At 37.3% G+C, this 23,263-nt stretch overlaps 1 protein-coding gene across 19 annotated transcripts in view; it reads left to right on the top strand.

The window, feature by feature from the left end:
* GRIP1 (glutamate receptor interacting protein 1) overlaps positions 1–23,263 on the top strand; it is a 658,587-nt gene that overhangs the window by 514,778 nt on the left and 120,546 nt on the right. For all 19 annotated transcript variants that reach the window (XM_072843166.1, XM_072843164.1, XM_072843159.1 and 16 more), the window contains 4 exons: positions 913–1,058; positions 8,534–8,617; positions 12,766–12,841; positions 15,187–15,332. In XM_072843166.1, coding sequence (XP_072699267.1) covers positions 913–1,058; positions 8,534–8,617; positions 12,766–12,841; positions 15,187–15,332 — 452 coding nt within the window. The remainder of the gene's footprint in view (positions 1–912; positions 1,059–8,533; positions 8,618–12,765; positions 12,842–15,186; positions 15,333–23,263) is intronic.

Raw genomic sequence — 23,263 nt, 5'->3', positions numbered from 1 at the left:
CCTGAAGGTCCTCATCCGTGATGCAGATTTTAAGTAGCGTCTGTGGTCTCACTGCCTGCCTTTACCTTAGACGTGAAGTCTGCCTAAAACCCCCAAAATAGCCACAGTTCTTTCTTTTTAATTTTTTTTAAGATCTTATTTATTTATTCATAGAGACACAGAGAGAGAGAGAGAGAGAGAGAGAGAGAGAAGCAGAGACACAGGCAGAGGGATAAGCAGGCTCCATGCATGGAGCCTGACATGGGACTCGATCCTGGGTCTCCAGGGCTGCCGGCAGCGCCAAACCACTGCGCCACCGGGGCTGCCCAGTAGCCTCCATTCGATTCTTGTGTTGGAAAGAGGGGAGAATTGTCCTGAAACCCTATGCTTTCACTGTAATTTGTTCTCTCCCTCTCTCTCATTACTGCTGTAAGCAATAAATAGCAATATAAGCTGGCCCTTTCCTTAGCCCTCAACAAACTCCCAGTGAAGATACTGAGAGCTAGGAAATGTCCAGGAGGCCAGCAGCAAAATGACAGAGAATAAGAAGAAAGAAAAGGTCCTGGCAATGCCAGGATCTGGATACTCTGTTCCTAGAGAACCGACTCGGGGCAGAGCAACCAAACAACAACAACAACAACAATAACAACAACAATCTATTTTGTTTCATGGTGCTCTTTAAAAGAGGCAAAGGGTTAGGGAAAATATCAGAGTCCATAGCAGATCCGGTAAAGGGCTTTCAGGGTGAGCCGGTCAGCAGGGATGAGAGGATTGCTGGATCTCTCAGCCACCTTCAGCTGTACTCCAGGCCCGGGGCCAGGGGCTCCTGCCACGCAGGCCTTCGGGGCTTGTGTGCATTTTTCCAAAGGACAAGTGAAAACGTAGGCCTGTAGAGAGGAGGGGGCCACTGAAGCAACATGCCCTGTTTTGCAGAAGTGATCAGCTGGATGTGGGGGACTACATCAAAGCGGTGAATGGGATCAACCTGGCCAAATTCCGCCACGATGAGATCATCAGCTTGCTGAAGAACGTCGGGGAAAGAGTGGTTCTTGAAGTCGAGTATGAGCTGCCGCCAGTCTGTAAGTAATCACAGCGCGGGCGCAGAACAGCTGTGCCACTTTTTTGCCTTAAACAATTGGTTCTCCATCGTTGCCCCCTTTTGCCATCACTGTCTCATTACAGGAATGACAGGGTATGGTTTCTTGATACTTAGAAATTATTTGAATTGATAAGCCTCCAGCCCACTCCAGAAGAATTAAAGAGTGCAGATAACAAGAAAATGGCATAGGACTTGTGTTCCTTTAAGGGGATGTAGGTACATCATATTTGCCACTTTAACTATTTTATTTATTTTATTTTTTTAAAGATTTTATTTATTTATTCATGAGAGACACAGAGAGAGAGAGAGGCAGAGACACAGGCAGAGGGAGAAGCAGGCTCCCTGCAGGGAGCCCGATGCGGGACTCAATCCCAAGACCCCGGGATCACGCCCTGAGCCGAAGGCAGACGCTCAACCACTGAGGCCCCCCAGATGCCCCATCCCTTAAGCTATTTTACTAAACAGTCAACATATGTATAAGTTCTGTGCGTTCACTTGCATCCAGGCTTTGTACTTAGTGACTAGGGTTAGGAAAAGCATGTTTAGTGTGTTTTATGTTGATTCTTGTGTAGTTCTGTTAATTTCTGAAGCATGAAAATAGATTCAAAACATGTTATTATCAAGTAACAGTAATAATAACATAACCACACATTTTCAGACCGTAGTCCATGTCGAGCGTTATAAGGAACCTGATTTGCACGGACACACCTAATCCTCACCATGGGGACAGTCAGCAGAGCAGAGCTGAGCTTTGGTGTCTAACAGCCAGGTTCCGATCCCAGCTTCACCTACAACTAAGGGCATGCCTTTGAGAAAGCTACTTAAGCTTTCTGTGTCACAGTTTCCATATCTCGGGAATGGGCATAATATTAGCTCCTACCCATAGATCTGTTGTGAGGATTAAATGAATTTGTGTTTGTAAAGCAGTGCCTGGCATGATAAACATTTGTTATAAATAATAGATATACAAATCAATCAGCACTATAGGACAGGCATTATTATCATTATTATCCTCATTTTACAGAGACTTCAGTTACGTATCTTTCCCAAATAAGTAGGCAGCAAAGTCAGAATGTGAACCCAGGCTCCCTGACTCCAGAGTCCACGGGCTTGTTCATTGTGACATATCCATATGCTCTGCGTTACTGCTGTCCTGCATTTAAGCTATGTTGTTCTAGCACCACCTCTCCTGTTAATAAGCTGTTCATGTGGATGCTACCCTGAGAAAGCTCTTTGCGTTTCTCTACTAGTGAGAACTCAGATGGAATATTAATGATCGATAGTGACCTATTTGTTCAGCAATGGCTTACTGAGCATTTGCTACATTCCCGCCACCACTCTGTACATCCTGACAGGGGAAGAGGGATAACAGAACAAGACCACAGCAGGGAAGTAAAGTAGCCAATATGAATGCTAGGAGTCATGAATGCTATGGGGAAAAGAAGGAGCCCTGCAGGAGAGGGACTGGGAGTGCTGGGGCGGGGGGGGGGGGGGGGGGGGGGAGGGGGGCGGATTGAAGTTTTGAATAAGGTGGTAGGAACAGCTTCATGGAGAGGGTGACACTAGCCAATAACTTGCAGGAGGTGAGAAAGGCAGCTGTGTGGATTTCTGGGGAAGAGGACTGCAGGAAGAGACACAGCCAGTACCGAGATCAAAGGCAGGAATATCCTGGGGTTGTTGTACAAACATTAAGGGCAATTTGGCTGGAGCAGAGTGAGCATAAAGAAAAGTAGGAGAGGAAGTCAGGAATATAAAAGATGTGAGGTACATTTGTAGGCCACTGGAAGAACCTTGAGTTTTGCTCTGAATGACAGAGGATGGCACTGTATGACTTGGGGCAAAGGAGGGACATGATCTAATGCCTATTTTCAAAGTCTCCCTTTTGGCCGCTCTGTTGACAGTGCAGCAGAGCTGGGAGACCAGTTGGGAGACTAGTGCAGGGATCCAGGTGAGAGACGGCAGTGGAGATGGTGAAAAGCATTCTTGATCACTTTGAAGGTAGAGCCAACAGGATTTCCTGATAGATTTGATGGGGATTGTGTAGAAAAAGAGGAGTCAAGGACCACCTGAGATTTTGAGCGTGAGCAACTAGAAGGATAGGCTTGCCATTAGTGGGGGGTGGGCAAGAACGTGGGCAGAGCTGATTTGTGAGCGAATATCAGAAGTTCATCATTCGCAGTGCTGCAGTGGAGGTGTCTGTGCTGTGCAGAAAGGCAATGTCGAGAAAAGAACTAGAGGTGGGGTTAGGAGTTTGGGAGAAAGATCCGAGCTGGAAATATACATTTAGAGTAATGAGACCATAGAAGGTGTTTGAAGCTTTGGGACCAGATGTGAGCACTTGGGGAGTGAACATATATGGCCAATCATGATTTCTTATTCTTAACATAAAATCCAACAACGAAAATATAACGTGTTTTTATAACAAAATCCAATGATGTCTGTGTTCGAAAACCTTGCTATAACATTTTTCATTTTCAGCAAGAGTAGGAAATAGAATCGAGTGTTGAAAGCTTAGACTCTGTCACTGGTGAAATGTCCATTTCCCCCTTTCTTGCTTTGTGACCTCGGGTACATTATTTAAGTTCTCTGAGCCTTAGGTGTCTCATCTGTAAAATGGCTTGAGTAGGTGTAGAATGTAAGAATTCAAAGCTATAATCACGTATTTAGATCATCATCATGGACTTAGTAAATCATAGTGCTTGTTAGCCATGATCACCGTGTTTTCTTGAACTTAAAAGGAGTCCATTTGTTTTGAAATCACTCTTAAACCATCACCAAGGAGGGAAGAGAATCCAGATATCTAGAGCTAATGCTCTTTGATTAACCATTTTTATTCCACTGGGGATATAAATATCAATAAAACACAACCTCTTCCTGAAAGGAACTCTTTCCCAGGGTAAGGCCAGTAGTGGAGATTTAGGGGTTATCTAGAGCTAGAGGTTGCAGAAGATTGGAAGGAGGTTATGCAAGTCCAATAAGAAGAGGAGCATTTTAGGGAGCAGGTATGGCAAGGAAGTAAGAACATAGCCCAGTGCACATGTCTGAACCACAAAGCACAAAGAGAAAGAGAAGACCTGGAGGGGGATTAGGCCAGTGAGGTGAATAGGAACAAAATAATGGAGAGCCTTGGAAGCCGTATTGGTAGAGCTTGGATACTATCAGGTGGGCAAGAAGGAGGTTTTCATGGCTTTTAAAGCCAAGGAACGTCATCATCATCATCAGATTTGAGTTTTTAAGAGTTATCATTTTAGGAAGCCAAATGGAGAGTAGATAAGAGGCTGTTGTAAGCCTGAAGGCTGTGATTATTTTCCAAAACAGAGGTGACATCCTGACCAAATATAGCTTTAGTAAGATTAAAGAGAGAGTGAGTATCAGACGTATTCAGGGGTTAAAACCTATCACGACTTGGTGATTATACCAGCTTTTTCTTCCTCAGGCATTAAAGCTGATGGGAAAACGGAGTAAAATATTTTTAAAAACAGGAGTGTGAACCTGATGGTAGAAATCAGATAGAAGAGATCTATTCTCCACGGATTATCCCTGTCTCTATTATGTTTAGATAAATTAATAAGATCTTTGAGTTCAGGGAGGTAGAAGGGATTAATAAGCATCCCGAGCTCAGACAGCAAGAGCAGGAGCGAGCCACTGCGGGGAGGCCCTGGGGAGAGAGCTGATTGCTGAAAGATAAGCCGCCAAGGCTGAGACTGGTAACTCTCAAGAATCACAGCAATTTGAGGCTCAGCCACCCTCAGAGTCCAGAAGGAAGTGGGGGAAGGACATGTGTCTGCATGTGTGTGGCTGTGTGTATATGTGATCGGATAGAGAAGAACTAGGACTTGGACCTTGTGCGAACCACTTGCCTTTCATAAGATTCCAATTCTTTATGAAAATGGAATGGTTGACCTACATGAGCTCTAAAGCTCTTCTGGACTTTAAAATGATGTGGTGTTTCAAAATTGTATTTAGAGAAATGTTACCAAACCCTAAAGGGTTTTGAAATATTACATAATCCTCATTCATTTTTTAGTTATCACTTAACTTCTTTATCATAAGCTTAAATAGGTGGAGAGGATGTAATTTCTGGCATAACGTTTCTATGTCTTTAAACGGTGTTTCCATTCAGACCTTGGAGCTACAATATTTGCTTCACTTCTTTTATGAAAAACGTCTCCCACATCATCTGATTGGCAGAGGCAGTCCTCACTGTTACGCCATCAGCTAAGTCAGACTAGATTTCTGTCAGAAAGAGTCCTTTTTAAATTCAAATAAATGTATTAAAACAAGTCCCTGTGATGGCCTTCTTACTTTTCAATTCTAAGAGAGACAGACAGGTGATAGATGATGATGATGATGATGATGATGATGATGATGATGATGATGATGGAAAGTGGGGAGCGGTCTCAGGTCTCCTCCATGTAGTTCATTCTGGGATTCAGTCTGAAGGAGTAGAAGCTACCAGGGAAAGCTCTTCCTATGACAATGGCAGAGGAAAAACAGAATAAACCCAACTACCTGAGCACATTTCCATCTCTCAACATCCCATTGGCCAAAGCGAGTCACCTGAGGAAGCCCAACATGATGAGATAATGAGGAGGGAAAGAATACAACTCCTATTCTGCTATTGAGGTAGAAGTTGGGGGGTGGTGGGCAGGGAAGTAGTATATAAGCTAGAAAAATCTAATCTACCATAGCAAAATTATACAAATATGCATGTATAGTAGGACATGCATATTCACATATGAAAACAAGGGACAACAGGACAACAATTTTTGCATCGCAAAATTCATTTCAACCTAACATTTTTGTGTACTGGATTTGATTCTTTGGGGAAGCCCCTTACTTGGATAGTTATGTCCACATATGCAAATGTGAAGTGATGAATAAAATTCACATGGCAATAGAAAGAGTCCAGCTAGTGAATATGAGAACCCAGTCATCAAGATCCAGTCATGCAAATAACAATGATGAAGCCCAAATCTATTTCATTAAGTATATCAAAATGTAGTCAACGTTCACATTTATTTTTGTAAATGATAAACAGCAGGAGTGTGGATAATCTAAAGCTGTAGATAATCCTAAAAGTCTTTAGATTGACTCTAGATTTTATTAAGATTTTGTGGTCAGCAAGATTTACCTCAAGCAAAATTAAAATTACACTGCCTTTCATTACCAGAACAGACACCCAGCCAACTAGGACAGGTGGCCCAGAATAAGAATTTGTATATAATTGAAAGTTGATTTAATGATTAAATGAAATAATATTTATAAACCACTTTGCAGATTTCCTGGCACACAAGTAGATGCTCATTAATAATTTCTCCCCATATCTTTTCCTTTCCTTTCTATTTGTTCCAGAAGAACAAAAATATTATGTTCTTAACCAATTAATTCAAGTGGTTTGTTGGGTCATGGAAAAAGAAAACATTTGGTTTGAACTCAATTTTTTTTTCATTTAATTAAAACTGTACCTCAACACTTTCAGCTATTTGTATGTACTGTTCCTGGCTGATTAAAATGAACCAAAATTCCCCTGATAGCAAGAATATGACATTTAATTAAATCAGCAATATACCAAAACATTTGTTCAGCTGTAGGTTTATGTTGTTTTTCAGCAGATCCAAGTTCATGTTGTACTTTATATCCCAGCCGGATATGTGCAGTATTGTGAATTTAACTGTGTACTTTTCATAATCATGTCAATTCCTTTGAGGATTCAAAACTTCGGATAATTAAAAATAATTGTAATTAATGCTAAATTAAAATTACTTCCTATTTCTGTAAATGATAAAAAAATGTTCTTTTAAAAGATGCAATTATTTTTTTTTAAAAAAAAGATTTTATTTATTTATTCATGAGAGACACAGAGAGAGAGAGGCAAAGACACAGGCAGAGGGAGAAGCAGGCTCCCTTCAGGGAACCCGATGTGGGACTTGATCCCGGGACCGTAGAATCATGCCCTGAGCCCAAAGGCAGATGCCCAACTGCCGAGCCACCCAGGGATCCCTTAAAAGATGAATTAAATTCTATCTATAGAATCTATACATATATCTATTCTATCTCTATATTTCTTGGTAGTTTTATCTTTTTAAAAATATTTATCTATTTAAGGGAGAGAGAACACATGTGAGTGGGAGGAGGGGCAGAGGGAGAAAAACTCAAGGAGACTCCAGGCTGAGAGCACCCAGCTCAATGTGTGCCCCAATCCCATGGCCCATGAGATCATGACCTGAGCTAAAACCAAGAGTTGGAGGCCTAACCAGCTGAGCCATCCAGGACGTCCCTCTTGTTGATAGTTTTATGAAATCAGCTTTTCAAGATCTAATAGCAATGTGTTAAAAGTGTGCTATTGATAATAAACATAGCATTAGATAATTAGCTATCATTGTAAAATTCAAGATAAGGATCTAAGACCATCAGATTCTGCTATTTGCAAATTCTTTTGTCTCTGTGAATAAAAACATCCCTGTATCCATAATGATGAAATATTAATTTGTGGAAATTTGTTTTTTAATTCAGAAATAATGTACTATATAACCAGAATTACTTATTACTTTCCTGAAAACAATCTCACAGAAGAATTTAGTTACTATACCTTCATACAACTTATACCTTGTATTATGCAGATATACTGTGCATAATATTAATTAGAGATATCAACTTAATCATGCAATTTTATTTTGTGAAATAAGAATAATAAGCAGGCAAATAAAACATACACAGTTGATATCAAATAAAATTAAGTAAATATTTATTTTATTAGACAGAGTAATATTTTGAATGTACATAGAATTTTTTTTTGCCCTCCAACTTTGATTTGGGTTGTCTTTCTTTTTTTTAATTTTTATTTATTATTTATGATAGTCACACAGAGAGAGAGAGAGGCAGAGACACAGGCAGAGGGAGAAGCAGGCTCCATGCATCGGGAGCCCGATGTGGGATTCAATCCCGGGTCTCCAGGATCACGCCCTGGGCCAAAGGCAGACGCCAACCGCTGTGCCACCCAGGGATCCCTGGGTTGTCTTTCTTAATTGCTGTACATCATGTCAGAAAATCTATCTGCATCTTCCTAATATGTTACAAAGGGGAAATAATTCTATGGATTATATGAAGATTATCTCTCTTGTTATACAGAGTTTTAACAATGTGATTATTATGCTCTCCCTGTAAGCTGGCTACATAAGAAGAAAGGAAGTACCTATAATTTTGATTCCACGGGGGCCTGAGCCTTAAGTCACTTATGCAGACAATTTATTTGTATGGTATCTGTATGGTATTGAGTGTATTGACATTCTAAGTGCTTTTTCTAACATTGTCTTTGAAAATAAATTATCACCCTTTTATTACTCATAACAAGAATTATTGGCAGCAGAGATCTGTAATGTCTTATACCACATCAGAAAAATTGGAAATGTTCTTATGACTTAAGACTTATATTTCTCTTTCCTCTGCATTCAGCTGTTCAAGGATCCAGTGTTATTTTCCGAACAGTGGAGGTCACATTACATAAAGAAGGAAATACCTTTGGTTTTGTAATACGAGGTAGGTGGTGGCTAGAAAATATGAACCATCAGATATTCTTGGAGAATTTATCAATGAAATATTGGGAGTGAACTAGAAAGTCATCCTTAAAACAACAACAGACGTTTCTATTGCATAAAGTCACCTTATAATACTCGCACCCATTCTTTTAAAAATAAAGCAATGAGTGGGAGGAATCAAAGCAGAATCATGACCTAGATTTGTTTTCAGCCCATTAATACAGAACAAGAAGTCACTATAAACCTTGTCAATTCATTCATTCTACTGATTTACCACTTTTCAACATGCGTTTTGTTTTCCCTTCATATTTTTCTATATCTCTGAGTCAAAAATGTAGATGAATATGGCTTGATTTGATTTAATACACTAGGATTATGCAACTTGTTTAAATTATTTTCTCCCGAAATACATTTTGTTATTGTAGCCTTCCAAAAATTGAAGATAATCTAATCTCTTGGGAACCTATATACATCAGCTTAACTTACTTTATTATGGGATGACATTAATAATAAAGATTTCAGATGACTCCAGCTTGTCCATAAAACCATTAATTCTGAGCTTTAATTCTGGCTTTTAGTATTTTATTTTTCTTATAGGCAGTTCTACACCTTGAAGACTACAGATAAACAACTCATAATTCCTAGTGTGACAGTAAAGTTCAATAGGGAACTATGTATGCATCAAAGATTTTTTTTAATTTTGCATATCTTGATTTTTTTGTTTTTATCTATTATATTTTATACTTTGCCAGGGTCAAAATTTTATCCAAGTTATTAAAACATTAATTAAAGCTAACTAAGCATCTTAATAAACATACATGCATCAAGAAATAAATGTGTTCATTTAGATTAAAAATATAGATTTGTCTTAAATGACTAAGCTTTAAACATTATGTTCCATTCTGTGCCAACCATTTAGCAAATCAATCAGATATTTATTAAGGACATGTCAACATGTCAGTATAGGGCCAAGTACTGGGGAGTCATAAGACAGGCAAGGAGTTACAATCCAGTGAATTTAAGACCTAAGTTGATAAAGTACCCAAGTGAGCAGTAGAGAAAATGGAAAATGCAGAACTCACTGAGTGATTTAGTCCAGCAGTTACTACCTTTTCCTGACCAGCTCCTATTTTTAGGTGGAACAACAAGAACATTTTACCTTAATCATTCCCAAATTTCTGTATAAAAGAACTAGATGAATATAATAAAAAGTCAATATAAAGTAATTTTGGCTCAGAAGGTGGTATATACAAATTTGTTTTTTTGCAATAAAAAACAGACACAGAGGCACACTTGAATCACATGCCCACAAGCCTAATTATTGAAAAGCTGCAGTCGAAAATACTGTTGATGCAAATATTCATTATTTGTTGCTCTATGGTTAATCAATAACAAATCAAATTGCTAACGAAAGAGCTAAAACAACAGTAATTTATCATTAGCAACAAAAAAAGAATGGAAGCATTTGAAACCACCTCAAGACAACTGATGATATAATCAACAAAATGCCTGTACCACCATTTGCAGGAATTTCAAATATCTGCATGTGCATGCAGAGGAAGAATTTTCTATGAGCCTAGGATATCACCTGGTACATCGTAGGAGCTTAATAAATAAATGAATAAAGAATTGAATGTTGCCTAGATTTGTGGACATAGACTTCTTAGCATTATACTGATTTTAAAACCTTAGTAATAATGAACCAGTTTTAGTTTATGAGTACTACCTTTTTGTAGGCTTTAAAAACTCCCTTAGTACATTAGTTGAACGTAAAAGTTTGTGGAATTTTGCACAAGTTTTCGTGAGAATCAAATTAAGAATTTCTATTTTAGATGAGTTTAAGGCCCACCTGAAGGGTCTTCCATGCCCAAAAGGTGGCCCCCTCCCTTCGGAATCTCGATTAGTCACAAAAAGAGTTGCAGACTGAGAAAGTACTGTGGGTAAATGTTATCAGGGCAGAGAAGACATCGTGGCATAGATGGAATGTGAGCTAAACTTCATTTCAGTGAGAACACCGGGACTTTGAGGAAGGAGGACAATATCACAGATGGAGCATATTCATTTCGTGTTGCTGAATTTCTTCTTAACTGGTTAGAATGAGTGTTGGTATAATAAAACAGGCTTTTACCTGCTGAATGCAATTGCATTTCTAATGCTATATGTCATAGGTTCTAAAACCTTGACTCCCCCAAACAATAGAACCTGGCACCTATAGAAGGGAAAATGACATTCTAGCCTAAATCTTGTGGAGTTAAATTTCAGTTAATTCCCTTGCCACCAACCTAAGGATGATGACTTGGAGTAATAGGGAAAGCTCTCTGTCACTAAGTTCCTTTTCACTTTGGGCAGGAAACTTGCCCTGTCAGTCATTCTCAACTAGAAAAATGTAGACAGGTCTACTCATCTAATACATGGAGCCTAGTATTCAGATTTGGTTTGCACTGTGGCCCTGGCACTGATATTTTTTAAAGGCATTCCAGGTGAGTGACGCTCACGTGAGAATACTCTCTCTGTTTTGCTTTGCAGCTCTAAAAGTCTAGAACCTAAGTGAATCACAAGCTAAATTTGGTTCATTATTTCAAATACTGATAAAACGTCACATATGAAGAAACGGAGAGCTCACTCATGCTTTGCCATGCATTTACTGTTACAGATTTAAATTTAGACCAAATCAAAATTGTGGGAAGTTGTGTACTGTCTTCAGCCCCCATCCTTTTCTAAATCAACATCCCATCAGGAACAAACAGACCTGTCTTTTTTATGATCACCTTGCAAAAGAGGAATTACATAATTGTTTTTATATAAATATGGGTAAACGTTCTGTAATTTATTGTCATCATTTTCATTTTAAAATTCTTTTCTGAGGAAGTTGTGAATTTCGCATTGCAAGTAAGGAGGAACTTTGAAAGAAGCCATTAAACTGAGGGAAAGAGTGAAATACTGGAGATTTATCCATCAGCCAGACTGAATAAATCATTTTTAATAGAAGTGAGCAGAAAGGAAGCATTTGCCTTCATCGGAAACAGTGAATGCCTTTTGAGTTTTCTTTGAGGCTAGGTTCCTTATGTTGACCTCTCTACCTGTTCCCAGTTTGGTAAATGCCAGTCTGCTCTACCAAGCAGGTACTGGGGAAGATACTGGAAAACTAGGGACCAGCAGGTGGGCAGCCAGGAGGATGGCGATGTATAAAGAAATCAAATCAGATGCAGAAAAGTTCAGAAAGTGAAGATGTCCAGCCTGAAGAATATGAAACTTAGCAGGTGTATCATCACTGTTTTCAGCTCCTAGAAAACGTTCCTTACAGTAGAGAGCATACATTTTTGTTTCACTGCTCTAAATAATAGAACAAGGACCAGGAGATGAAAGTTGGAGGAAGAGAGATATCAGATAAATAATTAGAAAGAAGCTTCGAACACCCTATGTGTCCAAATGTGAAACGGGCTGCCTCAAGTCGAGTAAGTAGGCCATCTGGTGGGTCTCAAGAAGAGTGGGGAAGCACAGATTATAGGAGGTTCACAAAGGGGCCCTGGATTTAGAAGAGAATTTATAATGCATTACCTTCCATCTTGAAGTTTCTATGTTTCCAAGAATTCTTGAGCAGAAATTGTCTTTATGCAGGATTAAAGTCTCCATTTAAGACTGCAACTGTTTTGAAATAGTCTGTCAAGATTTGCCTAGAATTTTTTGAACAGCCCACCTTTAATGGAACGCACTTCAGCCCCTTGAATTTTTTTCTTCTTGTGTTAAATACTGATATACCTTTACCTTCTTCAGTTGTTGCTTCCCTTACGTCAGTTTGTAGACCGACTCACCTGTATTATAGCCCAGGTTAATTGATACCAGGTATACCCGCCTGCTGGCTGTTGTTCTAATAGGCTGGTATTTGTAAATAGTTCATGCTCTTGTGACACTAGCTGTTAAATATTTTGTATATCACCCCCAAATACAATCATATATTTATTGAGAGGTGGAGACATGGTGACTACAAAAGCATATTCTACATAAAATGAATAAGATTTTTGGAAAAAATTTACGTGGACAAAACATAGTTTCATTTCTTGGCTGGCATTTTGTAAGTGATTCTTTTTAATGAAAGCATTGTTGAGCTGGGTTTTTTTGTTTGTTTGTTTGTTTGTTTGTTTTTGCTAGGAGGAGCACATGACGATCGAAATAAATCTCGTCCAGTTGTAATAACATGTGTTCGCCCTGGAGGACCTGCTGACAGGTAAACTTCATCCCTCTGTGTCCCTATCCAGATAGATTGAACAAAGCTGGGGACATTGACAGAGACGTTGATGAATTAGAAATTTCACCTTAAAAAACAGATAGTATGCAAATATGTTGGAATGTGAAAACTGAAATTGTTTGGGCTGTGGAAGCAGGAGAAGGAAGGTCTGACTCCAGACTCCACACATAACTACCAACTACCCTACGTGTTCAGCAAGTGACTCAAGAGTTCTGAGCTTGTTTTCCTCTACTGTAAAATGTAGATCACAATATCTACCTTTCAAGGTTGCCAGTGTTCTCAAAAAGACCGGCTAGGGCCTTGCAGGGGACCTATCATGCGATAGAGACTTCATCAAAGGCAGCTGGCTTTTATAAGGCAGGCACTTGACATGCATCATCTCCAGTTGCTAATCTCCTCACCTGGAAAGATAAGTGGTGCTGTTTTGATTGTTACTATTATCAACATTCTTATGATTATTACCTTCTGATAATGATTATGTATGTCAGATGGAAGTGACTTGTACTAAAAGGGAAGGAACATTGTCAGTGTCTAGAACCCTCTCTTCCTTACTAATTTGAGTGTCCGAAGGGGCAGCTCCTTCAGTTTTCACATCATAAACATGGTTGGGGAGAGGGACTCCAAAGTAAACACACAACTTATCTGTCTCAGGAGATACTTCTCTTTGTATTAATTTCCCACAGCAAAAGTTGACTCCATCAAGGCAGGAGACCACAACTCCCGGCTTTCGGTATTGAAGTCTAGGAGAAAAATGCTCTGATTACCCCTGAGTCTTCACAGTGTTTCAAACAAGGATACAATTTTTATTTTTTAAAGATTTTATTTATTTATTCATGAGAGATAGAGAGAGAGCCAGAGACACAGGCAGAAGGAGAAGCAGGCTCCATGCAGGGAGCCCGACGTGGGACTTGATCCTGGGACTCCAGGATCATGCCCTGAGCCAAAGGCAGACGCTCAACCGCTGAGCCACCCAGGCGTCCCAAGGATACAATTTTTAAATCTTCGCTTATGCAATAGAAATAGTAATAATACATATTATTTACTGAGCACTTAACCAGGTGTCAGAAAACATGCTAAGTGCTTGGCAGACATTTTATTTTATCCTCTCGACTGCCTACTAAATGAAGTATTTTTTATCCACACTCACAGGTGACAAAACTGAGGTACAGTATGTTTAAGTGACTTGCCAGTTAGCTAATACATGGAAGAACTAGGATAGGAATTCAGGTTTATTTTCCTTCAAAACTCATGCTGTTACTTACTTTTCTAAAAAGTTTGTGTTTAATAGAAAATAAGAGAATATGAAGATACTGTTTTCTCACCTATGTTCTAGTACGTTTGCCTTTGCAGAGGATAAGACGGAGTCAAAATTTTCATAAACATCTTGACTTTTTCCTTTCTCGTGCTTCTCCTGTGATTTTTTTTCTTCCAGAAGTAAATGAGAATATTTCTGTTCCTTGTTAACTTTTAGGTTGAGGTTAACAAAAATGTCAGAAGCAAGCTACTGGTTTGTGAGCAACATACAAACAAATTAATTTAGGATGAAGTGGGATCTATTGAGTCAAAATTCCTAGAGAGTTGTCAAGGTGAAAGATATTTCAGAGATGTTTATCCTTTCAAATCCTAAACTTGTAATCCCCGCATTTGACTTTCTCATATCCATGACCCTCAAAGCAGGAAGGTTATGATCTGGGAGGCTCCCTGGCTATGTTTTAGTGGCGTCCCTAATGTCCTGAGGCATCTTCTTCTACTGCCTTGAGTATCTGTGGTTCAGCAGAAGGAATAGTATTTCCCTGTCTCTTCCAGGGAATATGAGACTGAATCAATTTAATGATTGCCAAAATGGCCTGATAAATCAATAGGGAAATTTATAGACTAGGGAAATTTTTCACCAGTGCTCCCTATAGCATTTGGGTTCACTGATAATAAATTGAATGCAATCAGCAGGCTTTTCTGCTCACCTGGCTTTGGAAAAATAGGTAAATGCTATTTCCTGGGCTCTAATAAATGAATTTTAGATATTTAGGTAAGAACCCAAAAAGGGAAAACACGCATTTAGTACTTTTGCACCCCAAGAGTTAACTGGGGGAAACTTTGTAATTGACTAATATGCAGTTATTTCCTTATTACTGACTTTCATATTGCAGCAATTTTCTTTTCAGTGTTACCTCTTGCATCTCTTACTATCACCCTTGATGCTTAAAAGGAAATACATATAGGATGGATGGTAGAAAGTGTGAAAGAACCACTTTGGCTTAGCGACTGTTAATGTGAAACCCCGTTATGTTACACTAATGAAGACTGTTTCTTTTTTCTCCCTTCAGAGAGGGCACCATCAAACCTGGCGACAGGTTGCTTAGTGTGGATGGAATTCGGCTTCTCGGGACCACACATGCTGAAGCCATGAGTATTCTTAAACAATGTGGACAAGAAGCAACACTGCTGATAGAATATGATGTCTCAGTGATGGGTATGTCAGAGACCTGAGATGGTGCTTTCTAAGCCCTAGGTCATGTCATTGTCCATCCCTGATAAACCACTTTGGATTAAGAATGGACTGTTATGTCCTCTGGCAGCAGACACAGTTTCATCAATACTATATCATTACTCTGTTGGGTTCAGGGAGAGGTGAGTGGTACTTTTCAGCAATTTAGAGTTCTTGTGTCAATAGCTTCTATAATAAGGTCCTCATCTGTCAGAGTGTTTCACCTAGCTCTCAGTTCTTCTATGAGGATTACCCTTTGGCAGCAAAGTGTTTTCCCCTCCAAATCACAAAAAATAGTGTTATTGACTTAAGGGCTGGTACTTTGTCTTTTACTACACAGAGACGGAGGAAAATAGGAGATTTCTTTCCTTCTTGTAACTTCACAGTAGGAAGCTTGCTAATCAGAATCAATGGAAATTACCAATCATTTTATCATTAGGTTTAGGAACAAAGAAAGAAAAGGGGACATGTAGAAACATTGACTAAAATCAATGAGAATCATTGATTAAAATAAAAATACTGTTGAGTGCAGTGTCCTTTTTTAAAAAATATAGTTGATACATGTTACATTAGTTTCGGTTGTACAACATGGTGATTGGACAAGCTTATATGTAACGCTATGCTCGCCACAAGTGCACCTACCATCTGTCACCCTGCAGCACTGTTATAATACCTTTGACTATATTCCTTTTGCTGTGCCTTTCATTCCTGTGACTTATTCATTCCATAACTGGAAACCTGTATCTCCCACCCTCCTTCACCCATTTTGCCCATCCTCCCACCCTTTTTCCTTCTGGCATCATCAGTTTGTTCTCTGTATTTATGGGCCTGATTGTGCTTTTTGTCTGTTTATTCATTGTTCGACTTCTTTAGATTCTTTAGATTTTTTAGAGTGAAATCATATGGTATTTGTCTTTCTCAGCGTGACTTATTTCACTTAGCATTATACCCCCAGGTCCATCCATGTTGTCTCAAATGGCACTATCTCATCCTTTTTTATGGCTGTATTATATATATATAAATATAAATATTTTTATATATATAAAATATATTTATATATATAAAATTTTATATATTTTATATATGTTTATGTATATGTGAAACACACTGTCCTTATCTATTCATCTATCAGTGGACACTTAGATTGCTTCCATATCTTAGCTACTGTAAATAATGCTGCAATAAACATAAAAGTGCATATATCTTTTCAAATTAGTATTTTCATTTTCTGTGGGTAAATATTCAACAGTGAAATTACTGGACCATACAGTATTTCTAATTTTAATTTTATTTTTTATTTTTTATTTATTTTTATTTTTTAACATTTTTAAAATTTTTTTAATTTAATTTTATTTTTTTATTTTAATTTTTTGAAGAACTTCTATATTGAAGCACCAATTTATATTCCCACCCTCAGTGCATAAGGGTTCCTTTTTTTACACATCCTCACCAACACTGGTTATTTCTTGTCTTTTTTATTTTAGCCATTCTGACAGATGTGAGGTGATATCTCATTGTGGTTTTGATTTGTATTTCCCTGGTGATTAGTGATGTTGAGCATCTGTTCATGTATCTGTTTTTCATCTAAATGTCTTCTGTGGAAAAATGTTCAGTTCTGCCCATTTTTAATTGGACTATGTGGTTTTTCAGTGTTGAATTAAATAAGTTCTTTATACCTTTTGAATATTAACCCTTCATGAGATACATCATTTACAAATCTTCTCCCATCTAGTAGGAAGCCTTTCTGTTTTGTTGATCATTTCCTTTGCTGTGCTAACAATAACTTATTTTTGCTTTTGTTTCCCTTGCCTTAGGAGTCATATCTAGGAAAATGTAGTGTAGTATTCCTTCTTTCAAAAATGATTCCAATAGAAATTAATTCTATTTCTACCCTCACAACTATGGCAAAGCTTGGAAGATATTCTCATCTGGCTTTTAGATGTTAAGAGAGAGCCAAAGTTTTGTGTAATGTTGACTAAGGCAGAAGAATTATGAGATAATGAATTGGAACTTGAAATTGAAACTAAATCATGTTAGAAGTACTTCTTACAATGATCAGACATGATTATCTGACTGGATTTTACCAGAGAGTTTTATACCGGTGAGACATAGCAGAGAAAAAGAGGCTTATTCAAAACTGCAAACTGTATGATTCATGTAGAACAGTGTTGCTTGCAAGTGTTAATATGTCTACGGGCCTGAAATGTTTTAATGAGCTATGAGGTTTCTTTTTTTTTTTTTTTTTTTTTTTTTTAGCTATGAGGTTTCTTAAAATATTTAAAGTATGAGATTTAAGGAGTTCTTAACAGAATAAATGATATGATATGCTCTTGACATGGAAAATTCAGAAATAAATGAACTTTCCTCCCTCATGTACCTTTCTCTTGCATTCTCTCCTTCCTTCTTTGCTTTTTCTTTCTTTTTTGCTGTATAGTTTTTTTTTTAATTTTTTTTTATTTATTTATGATAGTCACAGAGAGAGAGAGAGAGAGGCAGAGACACAGGCAGAGGGAGAAGCAGGCTCCATGCACTGGGAGCCCGATGTGGGATTCCATCCTGGGTCTCCAGGATCACGCCCTGGGCCAAAGGCAGACGCTAAACTGCTGCGCCACCCAGGGATCCCCTGCTGTATAGTTTTGAATTAGATTTGGAGTTCGGTGATTGGGGCTCTGTTTTCACTCCACTGACTTCTGTTATTCTGGACCATGTTACTTATTTCCCTCTGCCATGGTCACCTCAGTTGTCAAATTGGGACTAACAATGCCTATTTTTAGAGGTAGTTGTGAGTTAAAATTATACAGTAAAATCTATTTTAAATGATGATGCAGTGTATTATTAATATTAAAAATTGAAGCAGATATTTAACATATTTAATCATTCATTCAGTCCACAAATCTTTATTGAGCTAAGTGGCAGGTATCAAAAACCCAAGAGTACTATAATCAAAACAGACTTGGTCCCTGCCCTTATGAAGCTTGCAGTAGATGGAGAGGACAGATAGAATTGATTAAACACTCATGAAGTGTGATCATTACCTACTATAAAGGGCATGAACTGGATTCTGTGATAGGGAATAAAGGCAGGTACAGGTGAGAGTTAGCAGATGCCAATATAGGGTAATTAGTGAGAAAGTGACATGTGGGCTAACACCTGAAGACTTAAAAGGAACCAGCTCCCAAAAGGAAGACAACACTAGTCTAGAAGCCCTGAGCACTTTACCTCAAAGAGACAAGGGCTCTCCTATGAGAACGAACACCACTTCAGAGGAAATTCCTCCATGTTTCATTATTGCCAGAGTCAGGAGGGGACCGGGTGACCCATCTGTCTGCCTTCACCCCAAATCACACATCCTGAATGATGTTTGACAGTTTCCACACCTCAGAGGTCTCAAATATCCCCCTAATATAGGGAAAAGTGGAAGGAAACACATCAGGAAGGAAACACATTAAAAAGCCTCTAAGTTGCTAGATATAAGATCAGTATACAACAATCAGTTGCACTTCTTTATACCAGCCAAAAACAGAAAGCTAAAATTTTAAGATACCATTTATAATAGCAATAAAAAGGAGTCAATATTACAAAAGTTGTGTATAGCTATATCTGTGCCCATTACACATATATAGCTATATAGATATAGATATAGATATAGATATAGGCATATACACTAAAAATACTTTAGTGAAGGTCTATGTCACATTATTGAATGGGAAGTCTTAATATCGAAGAAATGTCATTTCTCTCAAATGCATCCACAAATTCAATTCTACTCAAAATCTTAAAAGGACCTTTGGGGGGAACTTAATAAGCTATTTGTAAAAAGTATGTGGAGTAAGAAAGGTGGGAGGGGAAAAACAGCCCAAAATGTTTTCGAAACGATAGGAAAACAAGAAAAACTTGTTCTACCCAATGTCAAGACTCTTTCTAAAATCATGCCACTAAGTCTATGTAATGTTAGCCATGGGATAATAAAGAGATCAATGGAAGAGAATCAAATACCTATAAACAAACTACTGTGGATGTGGAAAGAGAGGTGTAGTCTTATATAAGTGGAGAAAGGTTGACCTAGTCAGTACGTGATGCTTGGTCAGTTAGTTAGCCACCCGGGGAAAATTCGATGAAATTCCTACTTTGTGCTCTGCTCAAAAATAAATGCTGTGTTTGGATAACCATTTCCCAATAAACTGCTATTACAAATAACTGGAATGAATATCCTTTTACCCAAATCTTTGACTGTATGTAGTTCTTAATTAAACATTTGGCACATCATTCTAACTTGTCCTCCAGAAAGGGTATACTATTTTATATTGCTACCAGCAATGTTTTAAGAGTACCTATCCCACCAGAGCTTGTCAACTTTGGATATTATCATTTTTTACCTTTCTGATTTGTTAAGTGAAGATTGCATTTATATTTTAATTTGTTGTTAAAAAATTTATAGTGCAAGTGAATTTTTTTCATGCGGACAGTAGCCAATTTTATTTTTTATTATATACTTATATCTTTTATTCATTTTTCTGTTGCTCTTAACTTTTTTATTGGTTTGTATAAACTATATATTAAGGACATTCATCCCTATCAGTTTTTTGAAAAACTTTGTCAGTAGTTTATTTCCTTTTTGATATATTGAAGGTTTTTTTTCCTTCTTGTTTTGATTTAGCACTTTTCTTAGAGTTTAAATATTATTTTTCCTAAACAGTTACCTAATACCCTATTTAACAAAGAATCACATATCTGCTGATTTTTAATTTTTTTAATCATACAGTAAATCATTAAATATACTAACCTCAACATCTGCGGCTTTCAATTTCTCACTTGTCAATACTTCTCTATTTAATTGTCTTACTTGGATGTTTTTCCAATATCCCCTATAGTCATTCTCTTCTTTCTGTTTGTCTTTCTTGCTTTTTTCCATTCCTGTTCTTCTAATTTGGGTTAAGATAGGATAATGGTATCCATAAAGTCAAATAATTAAGAATGACAATTTGAAGAAAGGAAAGGAAAAATAGTGCCTTAGAATATAGGATACTTTCAATTAGAATTATTCATCAAATATTAACTGAACTTTTATAACAAAAGAAATACTTTTTTGTAATACTTTTTCTTTTGCAACTTTTGCAGCTTTTCTTCCTCAAAAGGAATAAAGTGAGTTCTTGCACAACACAGCCTATTTACTCTAAGAGGCCCGATTAACATTTCAAACTCTTTGTAAGTCAAATTCCCATTAAAAAATAGTTTACCACTCTGTTTTTTGTGAAAAAATTCTAACATTTGTAGAATTAATATTTGATAAACCCCCAAAATTAACTTTATCAAATTTTTAACAAGATCAGAGCAAAAAAGGATTTTTTAAATTTAAATTCAATTTGCCAACATAAAGTATAACACTCAGTGCTCATCCCATCAAGTGCCTGCCTCAAAAAAGGCATTTTAATGGGAAATTATTTAGTCAACCAGAACTTTGGTACCAAAGACATTGATATTTTCTTTGTTGAATGTAAGAATTAATCATATTAATCATATTCTATATCTCCTAAGAATCTAGGTCAAGTACTAGTCTAAAGATTATCAATTCTTTTTATACATAATATATTCATCAAATTCTAATGGAAAATATGTTGAGATAGGCATTAGATTATATTGATTCCTATTTTGTACCTTTTATCAATCTCCCTTGATGTTATACTCAATGATTCCATTTCTTTGTATTATCTTTTCCTTCTATCAAATAAAAATAATGATATTTACCCTATACAGCTCATTAAAACAAAGACATTCATTTCTAAAGGAAACTAGGAGATATTTAGAAATACAAAGGAAATAAATTTTTGAAAGCATGTATAAAGCTCAAAGTTTATGGGCCTCCATTCAGATACCTTCCTATCACTCTTAGGTAAAGCTAAATAGATGCAAAAATTGCAATAGAAAACTTAGGATCTTAAATTAAGAAAATGAGGAGCAATAGCTCAACAGTATATGAGGACACCATCAAGTACAAATAGCAGAAACCCAATGTAACCAAAGGTCAGGAGGGAATTTATTAACCTCCAAAAGTCAGGAGTTCAAGGTGTCTCCTGGCTTACAAGTTCAGTAATATCATAGGCATCCTATCTCTCCTTGCCTAGAAAAGGCTTTCCTTATCTTATGATAAGATGGCCCCAGCAGCCACAAGTCTATATTATCTTGAAAGGTTATGATGCCAGAGAAAGAAATGAGACTGGATCACCCCTAAAAGATTCCTAGTAACTTAGCTTGAAGCAAATGCTGACCATTACACTAATCACTATGTCCAACGATATAATATACTCTTTGCTCTTTTGGTAGGGGAGGCAGGAATGTATGATGAACAGCCCCAACAGAATACGGCGCTTCCCCAAAGCAAATGGTGTTGACTTGATGAAAGTAATAGATGACCTTTTGAGGACATATTTTAATGTTAAATAATATATTCCCACTAACATGAGTTATATTCCCTCTAACATGAGAGTTTCCCTTGCTTCATATCCTCACCAGCACTTGGTTTTCTCAGTCTGTTTCATGCTAACTCTTTTGATGTATCTATAGTGATATCCCACTTTAAGTTTAGTGTACGTTGCCTCAATAAATAGCCATGTGGAGCACCTTTTCATTTGCCTGTGGGACATACTTATTGCAATGATTTTACTTTTAGTACTTTTATTTATATACCATTAAATGTATGATGCACTGTATCTTAGAAGAGTGTGTGTATCTATAATCAGATATAAATATTGATTTTATGTATTTATATACAATTAAAAGTACATAATTTCTAAGTGCATGTGCGTGTGTGTATGTGTGTGTGCACATGAGGCACTGTAGTGGAGTGAGACAGAGGAGAGAGGACTGAGCTCTGGGGTTCTCCAAAAGTGGCAAGTCACAGGTTAGGAAGGTGAAAAGGAATCTGTAATATAAGTAGGGAAGGTGCATCCAGCAATGGAGATGGAGAATCAAGGCAGAGTGTTGAGTCACAGAGCACAGAATATTCCTTTGCAAAATGGTAGTAATTATACTACCACACTCACAAGTTGCTGCGAGAAGCAAAGAATTAATACATATGCAGTGTTTGGCACAGAATATGTGGCCAGTAAATATGCACTATTTAAAATGTTTATAGGAAAAAGCACCCCCACTTTATTATTGTTGAAATGTATGACCAAACAACTGGGTCTGAGAGCTCTGCTGTTGAAAATCATGTAACATAAAATACATGGAGAGCATGAACATCTGAAAACAATGACTTCATTAAATGTAGTGTCTTTTGAAGTCAAACAAAGTTGGTGGAATCTTGGCTCTCTGTTGACCTTGGACAAGTTATTGAGCCTCTCCAAGTTTCAACCTTCCTTTCTCTAAAGTAGGGATGATAATGCCACTTCTACAAAGGTTTGATGGATTGAATGAATGTATATAAAGTGCTTACCATAACTGAACTAAACTGTATTGAATACTGGGAAATTAAAGTTGACTATTTCCATGCTCAACTTGCCTAAAATGAACCTCAGGCCTCCCATTAATACCTGGGATTAAGAAGCAGCTGAAGCTTTATTCTGTGACAATACTGAGTCATTAATAGAAAGAATATTTGAGAAATAATGTTGTAGATCATTTTATTTTCTAAAATTCTTCAAGACACTTATTTTACTTAAAACTTTGCTGAAAATATTTCAAAAATATGTTTCTGATAATGTATTTAAAATTAAAGATACTTGAGTCTTTGGGAGAGGAGCACACAGGTATCTCAAGGACATTGTTCTGAACATCAATCTTTAGATCAGTGTTACAGAGTCAAGAGGTTTCAAAGATTATGCCAAATCTGTACTGATATAACTTATTCAGGATTTTTAAAAATTATAAGATCTTCTAATAATTATTTATTTCATAATTTTCCTTTTTCTTCCATG

The sequence above is a fragment of the Canis lupus genome, chromosome 11 (genome assembly GCF_048164855.1).
Source record: "Canis lupus baileyi chromosome 11, mCanLup2.hap1, whole genome shotgun sequence".
In the NCBI taxonomy this organism is placed as follows: Eukaryota; Metazoa; Chordata; class Mammalia; order Carnivora; family Canidae; genus Canis; species Canis lupus.
Note: the sequence above shows the minus strand (reverse complement) of the source record. Positions and strands in the feature narration are given on the sequence as shown.